This window comes from Natrix helvetica (genome assembly GCF_964273705.1).
Source record: "Natrix helvetica genome assembly, chromosome: 3".
In the NCBI taxonomy this organism is placed as follows: domain Eukaryota; kingdom Metazoa; phylum Chordata; class Lepidosauria; order Squamata; family Natricidae; genus Natrix; species Natrix helvetica.
The window spans coordinates 144,451,517-144,466,431 of record NC_138549.1 but is presented as its reverse complement, the minus strand read 5'-3'; the positions used below and the strand labels follow the sequence as shown (position 1 = coordinate 144,466,431).

Genomic DNA, 14,915 nt, shown 5'->3' with positions numbered 1-14,915 from the left:
CTGTAAGGGCTGCTTTTCCTGACTTGTCTCTTGCCCCTCTTTCATTTTATAGCAACAGCCACTCTCACAGCATGTCCAACAAACAGGATACAGATTCTGACTCTCAAGAGTTGAATAATTCCACCTGTAAATCATCTGAAAGAAACCTTGCTGATTGTTCCCCCTGCAACAACTCCAACAACCTTGAAGCTAACACAAGGCAAGCAGCCATGCCCTCTGAGAGCAAGAAAAACCTCTCCTATGGAGATAGCAATGACCCAGCCCTGGAGCCTTCCTCTCTCCCTCCTCCTGATCCTTGGCTTGAAACATCTACCAACACTCCATCAGAACCAACACAGCCGGGAGCTTGCCGAAGGGATGGGTACTGGTTTCAGAAGCTACTGCAGGCAGAGACGGAAAGGTTGGAAGGGTGGTGTCGACAGATGGACCAAGAGACTAAAGAGAATAATCTCTCCGAAGAAGGTGAGCAAGGAGGATAACCTGGCTTTAGTGAGATTTGAAGCTTAAAGTGGGCGAAATCTTTCCATGCCTCGAGTGCAGAGCTAGGCCCAAAAGCAAGTTGTTGGAAGGAGGGCTATTTCTATACACTAGGGATTGTGCAGATAAACAGCAGAACTCTGCACATCTTAATTCCTCCTCTTTTTTTCAGATTTCAATTGTGATTAACCATAGTCAAGGAAGAAAATAGTTGTTCCAATTGATATGGTGTGCCACTTCTTTGCTTTCACTGATTCCCTGGAGAGAAATGTGGCATCTTTCTCTCATTTAGAAAGTTGCCATGGCGCCATCAGTACTCTATAATTCTGAAGAAAGTTAAATGTACAGGACGTGGCATTTTAAATAGGAATCTTTTTTCCCTGAGATTTTTCAGTGTGGTTAGGAAGAGAGAAGGCCAGGAAGTTCTAAATCTCCTTTTGGTAACAAACCAATTTTTAAAATATTCACTTGTTATAGAATATCGGCCATTGGGCTCTATCCACCCATCAGAGTTGACAAAGCTATGATGATTAGAAGTCCTGGGTCACAAACCTGTGCTTAGAAAGTTGCATTCTTGAATGTTTACTTCGTTGCCACAAATACTCTGAAAAGGGTTGAGGGTGAAATAGCATTGGAAATAAACTTTTTCTGCCTCCCCTGAAGACTTAACTGGCCCTCTATCATAAACAAAGTGTCATTCAGCAGTGTGGCTGCCTGCCATTTCTGTACAGTCAATTGATGTTGGCAGTAGAAAGAACATGGGCTAACCAAACATGCACTGACACCCCCCCCCCCAAAAAAACCCTCAGAAGTCATTTGTAATGGCTTGCCTTAAATGACTCTGAGTGAAACAGTTCTGTTCTTGGAAGGGGGATGGGCAGAGATAAATATGCCTAAAGGTCAAAAATGGTTCTTTTATCCTTAAATCTCCTGGCATTTTCTGTTTTTGAATTATTTATCTTGCTTGACTGCTTTTTTTTCTTTCTGTCATATTCAGTCTTAGGCAAAGTCCTCAGTGCAGTGGGCAGTGCACAACTACTAATGTCACAGAAATTCCAGCAATTCCGTGGCCTCTGTGACCAAAACTTGGTGAGTATGCGGATCTCTTGTTATTTGTATCAAACTCGCCCCTCCAGCATGGCATATAGTCTTATGTCACCCATCTCCACTTTGGGGTGGTTATTTAATTGGATTCAGAGTGAGGTAAATTGGTCCACCCCCAGCAATGAATGGATCCAGAAGGGTTCCAGAAGGAACTGGGATTGCTTGTGATGGTCTGTTTCATGGTTCAACTGAGTCCTTAGTTACCACTTGATACAAGAAGGTGGCTGTGAAGTTGAATCAGCGTGTGTCCATGTGACTTCTCCCTTCCCATGGATCCTGCTATTTTCTATGGTTTATGGAACATCTAAGGAAGGTAAAATGGGAGAAGAGATGTCTAAAGCACCATTGTAGGTCAACAATGACTATGCTCGACTGAACAGGGCAGACAATATGTCTCTGCTCTTGTTGCATCTGTGGATTGCTTCCCAGTGGCCTTGTTCCGGGTGACTTGAGCTCTTCTGGGTGGAGAGAACTCAAGAGAATCATCTACAAGATTGTGCAGAGAAATTTTCAGGGCATGTCAGACAAAATTACTTGAATTCATTCCCAGTTAGCTTTGGTGCAGGTCCTATGGATATGCCTGGGGCAAAAACTTGCCCTGTTATAGGGAATGGTTTATTGGGCTGAGCATGAAGAAGTGAATAGGATCCTTATGACTGTGAGCTCAGCTACTAGCTCATTAGATTCCTGCCTCTTCTGATTGGCTAAGACTGACTGGCAGGTGAACATGTGGATTGGTTCTAATGGTGATGAATTTGTCATTCTAATTAGATGAATGAACCAAGGAAGCATTGATTCATCTCTCCTCAAAAACCTCCCTATTTCAGGGAAGGTTGTGCAGCAGCTTTAACAAAATCTGGATGAAGCAAACTATCTGAACCCCTTTCAGTCAGTAACTCAACATGGGACAGAAATGGCATTGCTTGCATCTTTGAATATTCTATGGCATGAACAGGATAGGGGGCCGAATGGACTTTGGGTGTTAGGACCTTCTGGATCTGGGACTTACTATCTTTGGTGCAGACAGGGTGGCACTGCCCCAAGTAGATCTAGTGCCAAATCTGGGGGTCCTTCTGGATTTATGATTATTGCTTGAGGAGTAGGTGGCAGTTATGACTAAGAGAGCTTTTGTACAACGTTGTATAGCACGCCAGTTCCACCCATTCCTGGATTGTGAGGCTCTGCTCTCAGTTACTCATGCCCTGGTCACCTCCCAAATGGACTACAGTGATGTGCTCCACATGGGGCTCTCCTTGAAGAGTATCCAGAAGCTTCAGTGGATGCAAAACGTAGCCATACAGGCAGTTGTTATGCCCCTAGGAGGACACACATCACACTTATGCTGTGTGAGCCGCATGGATTACCAGTTTGCCTCTGGTTTTGACCTTTCACGCCATATTTAACATGAGGCCAGACCTTTTGATGGGCCACCTCTCCCCAATTGCATCCACCCATCATATTGGAGGCTGCTACATTTTGCATCCACTGAAATCTCTGGGTATTGTTCAAGGGGAGCCCCATGAGGAGCACATTGTAGTCGTCCATTTGTAAGTCCTATCTGCTAAGGATTCCATCTGATGGAATCTTAAGAAGGGAGCCTTTTCCTCTGATATCCAAGCTGTGAAACGTTATCCTCCCCCGCCCCCCTCAGATGAGAACAATTTTTAAATATATAGTTATTGATTGGGGATCATCTATAGGGCATTTATCTTCATGCCCCTGCCAGATGCCAAGTGACAATCTAAGATTGCCTTTGATTCTCCTGAAGACTTGGGGGTAAAAAATTGAAGGCAAGTATTGTATTAGAGTCTTTGCCACATCTGGTGTTCTCAATAGTTATCTTTGATGGCATAGGAATAGACCTCGATTCTTGTTCAGACTAGGCTACAATGCAATTGGCATATTCCTCTTGAATCAAGTTCAATTGTTTTTTTTTTAAATTCTAAATGAACTGCAACATTTTGGGAGAACTTCATTTCCCTTATTTGTTCACTGCAGAACCCCAATTCCAATCCTAGGCCCACAGCACAGGACCTTGCTGGGTTTTGGGATCTCTTACAGTTGTCCATTGAAGACATCAGCATGAAATTTGATGAGCTGTACCACCTGAAAGCTAATGGTTGGCAAGTGATAGAGCCATTAGAGAAGAAGGTAAGCATCAAGAATGCCAGAGTCAAACTCTTATAGTGTACATTATGTTGTTTTTATGGATTTACCATATATTTCGGAGTATAAGATGCACCTTCCCGCCCCACCCCAAAAATAGAGGGTGAAAATCTGGGTGCGTCTTATACACTGAATACAGCATTTTTGGCCTCCTGAAACCCCACCCCCTTGACAAAAATGGGGCATGCAGAGAGTTTGAGAGGCCTGCAAAGTGCTCCTGGAAGCTGAGGAGAGCAAAAACAAGCAAAAACGGGCCGTATTTTGCTCATTTTTGTCCCCCCCCCAGCCCCCAGGAGCACTTTTCAGGCCTCTCAAAATCTCTGCATGCCCCATTTTTCACAAAAAATGAGGCATACAGAGGGTTTGGGAGGCCTGCAGAGTGCAAAAACTGTTTTTTTTTTAGTTTATCTCTTCAAAATCTTGGTGTGCCTTATACTCCAGTGCATGTTATACACCAAAAAATATGGTATATAGAATGTCTCTTGTCCTTGTTAAACATCATTGCTTTATCCCAGTGCTTCTCAATTATTTTCTGTCATGCCCCCCCTAGGAAGAAGAAAACATTTCCCCCCCCCCCGCGCGCGACTGTAAATAGTATCATTTGTCTATAAAATTGTTATAAGTACACCTCTGCATAACATAGCACACCGGTCTTTCCTCGTCTCCCACCGTAGTCACATGCTTTCTTTCCTCTTTCCCTCTTACTTGTCTATCCTTCCTTCCACCCTCCCTTCCTCCTTCCCTTCCTTCCTGCCTCCCTTCCAGTTCCCTCCTTCCTCTTTCCCCCTGCCTGCCTGCCTTCTTTCCCTCCTGCTTATCTATGCTTTCTTCCTTCCTTGCACCTCCCTCCCTTCTGCCTGCCTGCCTTCTTTCCTCTTTCCCTATCCTCCTATCCTTCCTTTCTCCCTCCCTCCTTCCCTGCCTCCCTTCCAGTTCCATTCTTCCCTCCTTCCTTCTGCCTCCTTCCTGCCTGCTTGCCTTCTTTCCTCTTTCCCTCCGGCGTGTCTGCTTTTCTTTCCTTCCTTCCACCTCCCTTCTGCCCTCCTGCTTTCTTTCCTCTTTCCCTCTTGCTTGTCTATCCTTACTCCCTCCTCCCCTTCTTCCCTCCCTCCCTGCCAGCAGCTCCTCCAGCATCCCAGCTGGAAGCAGCAGCACAACAGTCGCCGTTACCAGGGGCGAAGGGGTGGCGGTGGCAAGATCGGGCGACCGCCGCCCCTTTGTCCCTTCCCCAACAGCGGCTGTTGCGCTTCTGCTTCCAGACGGAATGCTGGCGGTGGAGCTGCTGGCGGGGAGGCGAGCTACGCGGTGGCGAAGACAGGCGGTCCCATGCTTCCCTCCCTCCCACCCCCGCCCGAGCAGGCTTCTTGCACAGCTCCAGCCCGCGGCTCCAATGAAAATCCACAGTCCGAAGTGCTGCCACTTCCAGGCGGGATATATTATGCCTCGCCCACGCCTTCGCCGCCGTTGCACCCAGATGGAAAGGGAGCCTTCGCGCCCCCCTTTATGGAGCCTCGCGCCCCCCCAGGGGGGCGCGCCCCACTATTTGAGAACCGCTGCTTTATCCTAAATGCAAATTAGGAAATAAGGATTAGTTGTCTGGTGAAATTTATTGAGGTATGCATGCTTGATGTTGTCCTTCATGTAATTAATTTTAATTTAAAAGATTACAGGCTGCCCTCATCTTACAACCATTCATTTTATGGACCATTTGAAGTTATAATAGCATTGAAAAAAGTGACTGTTTTTCACACTTAAAACCATGGGCGCGTGATCAAAATTCAGACATTTGGCAACTGCATGTACTTAAGGCAATTGCAATGGGGTCATGTGATCACTTTTGTGATCTTCTCACAAACATATGTTAATAGGGAAGGCAGATTCACTTAACCACCATGTTACTTAACAACTGCATTGTTTCACTCAACAACCATGGTAAGAAAGGTTTGAAATTGAGCAAAATGGAAATATGGGAATCAATTGTGGTCATATGTCAAGGACTACCTATACTGCCATGCTTCCAGATATCCTGTACAAATATCTATATACTTGGATATTTTACAACTTGTTAAAATGATTGTATGTTTAAAAGATTATAGGAGTAAAAACCCCAGTTGTTACTGAGAAAATAGCATATTGGGCAGGGGTGAAATGCTCCGAAGTCTGCTACTGGTTCGCTTCGTCACCAGTTTGCTTCATGCATATGCGCGCCATTCACCTGAACAGGTAGTTAAAAAATGGTACCGGTTCAGGCGAACTGGTGGTTCCGACAATCAGATGTGCAACAATCACCTGTACCGGGCAAACCGGTAGCATTTTTTACTACTGGTTTGGGCGAACCAGTCCGAACCGGTAGCATTTCACCTATTGGGACAAGGCAAACATCTCTATAATAGCAATTCCATACAAAATTTGCTTTACATTGGATAGAGAAGGAGTCTTTCCAGAGATGAACTCAGAACCCTGACAGGTTAATTCAGGAGCAAAAATAGGCACTTGATTTTAAGCAGTTTAGAACTTAATGGAAATATATACACCTTCAAATCAAGCTTGACTGCAGTTGACTTCATGGACATAGCCATGGGGTTTTTGGCAATAGTGCAAAGGTATGATCAACTCTCAACTCAGCCTACATATCTAGTATTTCTTGGAGACCTCCTACCTAAATACTAATCATATCTGGTCCTACTTAGGTTTTCATACCAACACAGTTCAAATTGTGCACTGTCTGGACTGAAAGCTTGTGAAGTTCTTTCAAAAGCCAGCAATAATTGTTCAAAATAACTTACTGCACTACTGTCTTTTAGCAAGTTTCTTGTTGCCTACAGAAGAAGCCACACAGATGTTAATTTATACTTGAAATTGACAAGTTTTCTTTATACGCTTACATTGTTTTGATTATTCACAATGTTTAACATAAAATGTGAAGCACTTCCATTATTCCTTCAACATTAGCTTATTAATGTATCCAAAAAGGTGTAAACAGTTCTGATAGTTTGCAAATCTTGAAGCAAATTTGGTTTAATTACTCTTCGTGTACTCATGTTGCATATTGTAAATAGTTTGATGTGTTTCCTGAGTGTAAAACTCTTCCATCTGATTTAATTGAAATTGTCAAAGTAGTTTATTTTGGAAAATGGATTCAAGGTGATATATGAACACATGGTTAGAATCACTACCTTGATTTTTTTTTTTACTCCGCTGTGGATAGTCCTGATTGCAATTTTAAATCTAGCAAAGAAAGTTAAAGGTACAGATGTGTAAAGCTCTCCATTTGGGGGACAGAATATTCCAGAGAAGTTTTGAATATTCCATTCCCATCCAGACTGCCCAGAACCCTTCTTTTCGCCAATAACCTTCCTGACTTAGAAGCAACTCAAGGTATCTTGGGAATGGTGCAGTCCAAAATAAACTTTTCTTTTGTCCAGAAGCCATGCCCCAAAGCCATGGCATTTTGCAACCCTTCTGATATGGAGGAGTTACTTCTAAAAACTGTTGATTTTGTTCCTAAGTCTGTATATCTGTACTCAAAGATAATGCAGCATATGAACTATCCATAACTCCTTGTCAAGGCTAGGGCTAGGGTAAGATTCCCTTTGAATCATATTTCAATCAGCACCAAGTGCCAAAAAGGTCACACGGAAACATTGTGCATGTGCGCTCATCAGGGCTGTGCTCCAGAAGAGCTGAACTTCCAGGTTCTAGCGTGCATATTCACCTGATCAGCTGGCTGGCGCATATGCGCAGGCTGGCTTTTGGCACTGCCACGTTCATGAAGGGATCGTGCTCTGGAGAAGCTGAACTTCTGAGTTCTGGTGCGCATGTGTGCCCAACAATCAGCTGGCCGCCGTCCATGCATACACCAGTTTGTAGCACTGCCACACACACAAAGGACAGCTGACTGTCGCATGCACATGCGTGCCAGAAACCTGGAAGACAAATAGGCAAGGCCACTTGTGCCCATGTCACCTGGCACATGTGGCCTTGCCTGTTTGTCTTCCAGGTTTCTGGTGCACATGTGCACGCAACAGTCAGCTGTCCTTTGGGTGTGCGGCAGTGCCGAAAACCGGTGTATGCATGGACGGTGGCCAGCTGATTGTTGGGCAGGCGAACCATAAGTTCACTATCACAGTTATATCCTGATTCTGACATTTTGAATAATGTAACTGGAGCTTTAAGATAGTTATTTTATTTCAAATTTGGTTCAATACAGCCTGAATTTTATTGCCTTAAATTAATTTAATAGTGATGGTGTTTTGACAAATTTGTTCTATTTTTGCCTTAAAAAATATTTCTCACCTTATAATTGTTGAAAGCAATTTTAGATTAAAATATAGTCACGCAAAGTGGATTTAAATTATGGAGGAAGCAAAACTGTTAGCTTTTTAAATAATAGTTTGCATTCCTTAGTTGACATTTGGTATATGAAAACTCACCAAGGGTGTAAGGTAGTGGTTCTCAACCTGTGGGTCACGACCCCTTTTGGGGTCGAACGACCGTTTCACAGGGGTCGCTGAGACCAGCACAACTCTAAAGTTTAGACTCCACCTCACGTTCCTTGAAATCCCTGCGGATGGGCTCCGGAATGGCCGCGCAGCACGTTGCCACGACTCCGCACCATAAAAAGCATAGGTGCACGCGCACACCCCATACAATTAGCCTCGGAGACTTCGGAATGGCGGGAAAGTGTTCCTGCGAGGGAGGAAGGGGCTTAGGTCCTGCTCCGGCCTGTAATTGTGTGGGGCGTGCGCGTGGCTATGTTTTCCACGCCGCTGCCAGGTACTTTTAACTATATCTAAATCCACAACCAGACCTGTCATCAAGAGCCAAGCTCAGGAGCCCGAATTGGCCCCATTCACACAATGAAAATCTGCTTGCTAAAAGTACCATAAACCATGAATAAAGGAAAAAAGCAAAAATAAAATGCAATGCAAGATAACAATTTAAAAAATGATACAAGTGGAATTATTGTTAGAAATAAAATGTAACAGAGAAAATGATATGTATGAAAATATAAAGTTGGGTTCCCTGAAATGCCACCCTGAGAACCCATCAGAGAAAGTAAATAAGCAAGGGCAACAATGGAAAGGAGAAAGATGAGGAGGGAAAGGAAGAAAGGGTAAAGCGAGGAAGCAAAGGAGGGGAATCAAGAGTAGGAGAGAGGGTAAGAAGGAGGAGATAAGAGGAGGAGGGGAGGAAAGAGAGGGGAAGAAGAATGGAGGAGGAAGGAAAGGAAGAAAGGGTAAAGCAGAGGAAGCAAAGGAGGGGAAGTAAGAATAGGGGAGAGGATAAGAAGGAGGAGAAGAGGAGAGGAGGAGAGGGGAAGAAGAAGGGATGAAGGAGAAGAGGAGAGAAGAAGGCAGAGAAGGGAGGTAGAGAAGATAGAAGGAGCAAGGTTGTTGCAAAATAAACTGGGGTGGCAAGAAAGTGACCCAAACTGTATTCTATATATTTGTAAGAAAATAACTATAAATGATTAATGATAATGATATAATTAATGGTAATTATAAGAGTGTATATTTGTGGATGGACCTGAAAGAGAAAATAAAAACTTTTTTAAAAAAATTAAAAATAAACAATGCACGACGTTTGCCCAATAAATTAAGGTTAAGCTTACCACCACCACCAAGGTTAAGAGCACTCCTGCAAACAACCCCAAACCAGGTTGAAGATCCATCCAGGCAGGGTAAGCAAGTTTGTGAATGCAGCTGCAGGCAACTTAGTTAAGGAGGCTGTGGGAATAAAGCCACTGTGTGTCTCTGTATATGTGTGTGTATGATTGTATAGCAGCCGAGGTTGTCCAGCCTCCAGGGTGTGATTCTTTTCAGACCCAAAATTTAGGAGCAGACAAGATGTTGGCTGCCTCTATATAAAAGATGTGGAGACTCTAGTCTAGAAAAAGTGCAAAGAAGAGCAACCAAGAGGATTAGGGGACTGGAAGCTCAAACATATGAAGAACAGTTGCAGGAACTGGGTATGTCTGGTTGAATGAAAAGAAGGAGTTAAGGGTGATATGATAGCTGTCTTCCAATATCAATATCTACATTACAATTCATAACAGCAGCAAAAGTACAGTTATAGAGTAGCAATGAAAAAAATTTTATGGTTGGGGGTCACCACAACATGAGGAACTGTATTAAAGGGTCGCAGCATTGGGAAGGTTGAGAACCACTGGTGTAAGGGGAAAAGAAATACAGGTAATCTTCGACCTATAACTATTTGTTTAGCAATTATTTAAAGTTACAATGATACTGAAAAAAATGACTTCTGACGAGTCCTCATGCTTAAGACCATCGTAGTTTCCCTAGGATCATGTGATCAAAATTTGGGTACTTGGCAACTGGCATGTGTTTATAACACATGTTGCAGTATGGAGGGGGGGAGGGGGGTCATGTGATCACTATTTGCAACCTTCCCAGCTGGCTTCTTCTGACAAGCAAAGTCAATGGGAGAAACCAGATTTGCTTAATGACCATGTGCCGTGGTTCACTTAACAACCGTGACAAAAAAAATCATAAATCGGGTGCCCATTTACTTAACAACCACCCTGCTAAGCAGTGGAAATTCTGTTCCCAATTGTGGTCATAAATCGAGAACTACCTCTAAAATAAAGGAGGAAGGAATGGGATTTTTGATACATGGGTGTACTTAGCAGCTGTACTTCATTTTTGAAAATGAACTTCTGTCTGTGCTGTATAATATCGAGAGTTATGGATTCTGTTTTTCTACATTTTTGCTATTATTCCTCCCTAAAGGAAGAAAAGAAACCACCCCCTCCTGTTCCAAAGAAGCCAGCTAAACCGAAATCTCAGCTAAATCGGGATAAGGCATCCGACTCGGTGGACAAGCAGCGCCAGGAAGCTCGCAAACGCCTCATGGCAGCCAAGCGCGCTGCCTCCGTTCGACAGAACTCTGCCACTGAGAGTGCGGACAGCATTGAAATCTACGTTCCTGAGGCACAGACCCGTCTTTGAGCAAAGGGAAGAGGAAGAAAACACTTTTTTTTTCACACCATTAAAAGAGGAAAAGAAAAAAAATGGGTTCACTGAACAGTAGTGTGATTTCTTTGGTCTAGAGAGACACCAGAGCCAACCCTGCCAAGGGCTCCCAATTAGGCCTTTCCTGGTTCTAAGCTTCGGTTTTTCTCCTCCCCATTTTTCACGCTGGCTGTGGTGTGTGGCTGAACAAACTCTTGGAAACACAGTCCTTTACACTTGGAACTGCAACCTTTTTACTTGTCAATCTGAGGAGACTTATTAGCTTGTTTACATGAAATGGACTAAATTGAAACAAACTCCCCCCCCCCTGCCCGCCTTCAGCACTTGCCATGCTGTGCTTCCCCCACCCCAAATCCTTTGGCTATTTGTTCTGTCTTCTACCCCCCAGAGAATCTCTCTCTCTTCACCCTCACTGTTTTTCTTGTATTTTATAGTAGTTCTCCTCTTTGCCATCCTTTTCTCTGCATGGCATCATTTACTGTGTTAGAACTAAACACTTCTACAGTGCTGCAGAAGAAAACACTGTTCAGTGTGTCCTCTTGCACTCTGCTAGTGAGAAGCCTTCAGTTTTGTTACATATTATTTCCTTTGTAGATGGGATGTGGGAGTGGGTGGCCAGGGCTGGGTTGGGTTGGGGGAGGCAGTAAGGCTTTAGGGTTAATATATCTTGTAGTCCAATGATGTAAACAGAGGGCACATTCTGTGAGATATAAACAGTGTGTTTTGTTGTAATAGCCTGGAAGCAAAAAAAAAAAAAAAGTGCAATAAGAGAAGCGTTTTGTCTGCACACTCCCATGAATAGTGCTGCAAAAGGAGGATTTCCCATCCATGGCACCTGAAAGAAACACAGCAAGGTGGATTCACATGTTGCCGCACACACGTTTCTTTTTTTTCCTGCACACTTCCCTTTTGTATGTGATTTTGTGTGCCAGGATCAATGTATAAGAAACCAGCTGCTATACAAAGGGTGGGGGAAAACTATTTCAAAGTTGTACTTAATATGTTCTATGGTGAAAGACAATGGTTTTTGTACTGAAAAAAAAATGAGGTAGATATTAGATGGTTGGCAAGTTGCCTGCCTGTATGTATGTATGTGTACATATGCACATAATACACTTAGTAGGATTTGTAAATTTAATACATACCGATGCATACATAGCTAATCACACATGTACACATTCAGATGGTGTCTTTAAAAAAAAGCACCTCCAAGAGGATGGGTGTATGTATAGCATATATTTTTACATGTACTATAGCTAGATGTATGTAAAAGTGCGTGCAAAAATATATACCCTGCATATTCTGTCAGCCATTCGGGCCCCTTCTGTCTCATATTTTTGAAGGAACCATCATGAAATTTCATTTGACCTTTCTCTTTCCCTCTGCACACTATTTTGAACTAATCAATGAAGACAGGAATCAAACAGCCAAATCTAAGTTTCTCCTCTGCTCTCCACGCCACTCTGCTTTCCACTTCTACACTTCTCAGAAAGCTGTGCACTGTATTTTGGGAGACTTGGGAAAAGGTATTCGATGAATAGCCTTAGGTGACCAGAACCCAAAAGAATTTTTTTTACTGGTACATTAATGAAAATCATGTCAGTGAATGCTGTATATGGTGTCTATGCATAGGAAGTGTTAGATTCTTATCTGCCCACTTAATGTACAATTTTGTAATCTGTGAAAGCTTGACCATATAGAGCAGGGGTGTCCAAACTTGGGAACTTTAAGACTTGTGGACTTCAACTCCCAGAATTCCCCAGCCAGCATGGCTGGCTGGGGAATTCTGGGAGTTGAAGTCCACAAGTCTTAAAGTTCCCAAGTTTGGACACCCCTGATATAGAGTATGGCTTCAAAAGAGACTTGATTTATTCTATTTTCCTCTCCCTCTCCAATAACTTTACTTTGATGCTGGAGGGTGCTTGATCAACTTTTGAAACAAGTGGCTGACTTTCACAGTTCTTCCTATTAAAATTTGAAACGCTTGGAATGTGACTTTTTTTACTTGCATTTCCAAATGCAGCAGCTATGGCAGTAATTAGGGCAGGTGTTTGATGGACTCCGTTTCAGTGGTATATGTTTCAGCGTGCAGTTTATCAGTGGGATTAAATCTTTAAATGTATGTAATTCAGCAAAACAGGCCTCCCAGTTCTAAAGAAGTGTTTGCTTCCACAATTACACAACTACCTAGGGAAAAAAGATAGACATGCTTTTCTCTGGTGTATGTACTTACATGCTATATACACGGAATATATTTGTCCATTTTACATCTTAGGTGTATTTACAAAGGGGCATTTTTAGCTGATGTGTACCCGTGTGAATTGGCATCATTAGTGTGTTGCAATAAAAATAGTAAAGATCATGGGTTCTGAAACAGTCCTGAAAAACACTTGGGTCCTGAACACAAGGACTTGTCTTCAGCATGCCTCCAGCATTTTGCTAACCACACTTGGGAGGTAATTATGGGCTTTGGTGGAAGAGAGATCAAAGCAAGGGCAGTCAGCTGGTTTTCAAAGCAAGGGAACATCAGAAGCTTTGCTTCAAACTCACAGCACTGACCTTTCTCCCCAATGTTTTCTTTTAAAGGCGTACTTGGTGGTAACTACTTCTTGATCCTCAAAAGAGCACTGAAAATAGTTTCCGTAGGTAGCACTTGGATGTAATGACACATTTGCTGAAGTATGCACTCTTCAGGAATTGAAATATTGTGGTCACCTTTGCTCCTGTATCTCCTTCAACTGTACCAGAGGATTCTTCACAAAACTTAATTTATTCTATCTACAAACTCATATTGGCGATAAGGTAGCCTCTCTGTGATCCAAATCTTGCATCTGGGATTGACATAGCTTCTTTTCAAAACATGTAAAGCAGTTTCTCAACCTTGACAATTTTAACATATGGATTTCAACTCCCAGAATACTCTTCCCAAAATTCTGGAATTGAACTCCACACCTCTTGGCATTCCTAAGAGTGAGAAAGACATTTTCTTTGTGCCTTTCTGGGCCCTGAATGTTTTGGGGTGGCTTAAATGAAATTGAAAAACATCTGCATTCATATAATGGAAATGCATCCAATATCTACTCTTGATAGCATTCACTGGATCTTGTTCTGATCCCTTAAAATTTAATAATGTAATTCAGCCTATAAACAGACCGAATTTATAAAATTGGCCAAATCTGACTTTTTTCTTATGTGATTCAAGGAAATACCCAATAGATTTAAAACTAGTGGTAGAGGTGAATTAATTTCTTAATAGCAATAATTCTGTGAAACAAGCAGGATGCCTTATGCTTGTTTCCCTGCTTCTTGCATTTCAGTTTTGCTATCCAGCTTCATTTGTTTTCAACAGAGAATGTAAACAGAGCCGGGGTTAAAGTTGCTCTGAAAAATTCATTTGGTGGAACTGTGCTCCATATATGCTTGCCTAGTTGTATTGACTTAATTGTGTGATTTGAAAAGCAATGTACCTACTACTTTGATGACCTGTTTCCTTCCAACTATGAATAATGGTAATATGTCCCCCCTAAGTGATATTTCTTAGTTTTATGGCAGGGAAAGAAGGGAGAGGATTGCTTAGAACTGTGATTGATGATGGGCTTGGATGAGTGGTTTTTTTTTTAGGAAAAAAGAAATTAAAGCCTTGTATCAGACCCATGGCCCAACAGTTTGTAATGTGAGTTTTGCTGCCATTATAGAAAATATATAGTAAAACTAAAGGATCTATTTGATGCTCTTATGCCTGTCTCCTTGCAATCTCTGATCCACTTTCTAGACTAACAATCAGATGTAAAATGAAAAATGGGTGAGATTAGGGAAAGTGTATGTGAAAACACCCAAGACATTTAATTTAGACTATTTTTTGTCATCTCTTGGTGACCAAATTCATCTTTAATAAACGAACAAAAGCATTGCAAGAGTATTTTCCAAATCCATGTTTGTTTATTGCCTGATGATCTAGCAATGGTGGTTTTCCCCAACTTTAAGAGTTAGCCACAAAATTAGATATTTTCCCAATCAAAATATCAAAATCTTTTTATATTCCTTTGAGATCATTTAGCAGCAGAATGTTAGTAAATGTCATTTGGTTAATAGATCTATATCTTGACCATTTGATCTCTGCCATTAACTTTCCTGAATAAATATTCCAAGTATGGATTGATACTTTACTTGAAA

General features: G+C 42.3%; 1 protein-coding gene across 6 annotated transcripts in view; it reads left to right on the top strand.

Annotated features, from left to right (window-relative positions):
- Positions 1-12,514, top strand: part of DLGAP4 (DLG associated protein 4) — a 328,200-nt gene extending 315,686 nt beyond the window's left edge. For 5 of the 6 annotated variants that reach the window (XM_081947859.1, XM_081947861.1, XM_081947858.1 and 2 more), the window contains 4 exons: positions 53-462; positions 1,475-1,566; positions 3,580-3,732; positions 10,500-12,502. In XM_081947859.1, the coding sequence (XP_081803985.1) occupies positions 53-462; positions 1,475-1,566; positions 3,580-3,732; positions 10,500-10,718 (874 nt within the window). In that variant the 3' untranslated portion in view covers positions 10,719-12,502. Of the gene's footprint in view, positions 1-52; positions 463-1,474; positions 1,567-3,579; positions 3,733-10,499 lie in introns of all 6 variants that reach the window. The other variant, XM_081947857.1, reaches the window with a different exon arrangement.
- The last annotated feature ends 2,401 nt before the right edge of the window (positions 12,515-14,915 follow it).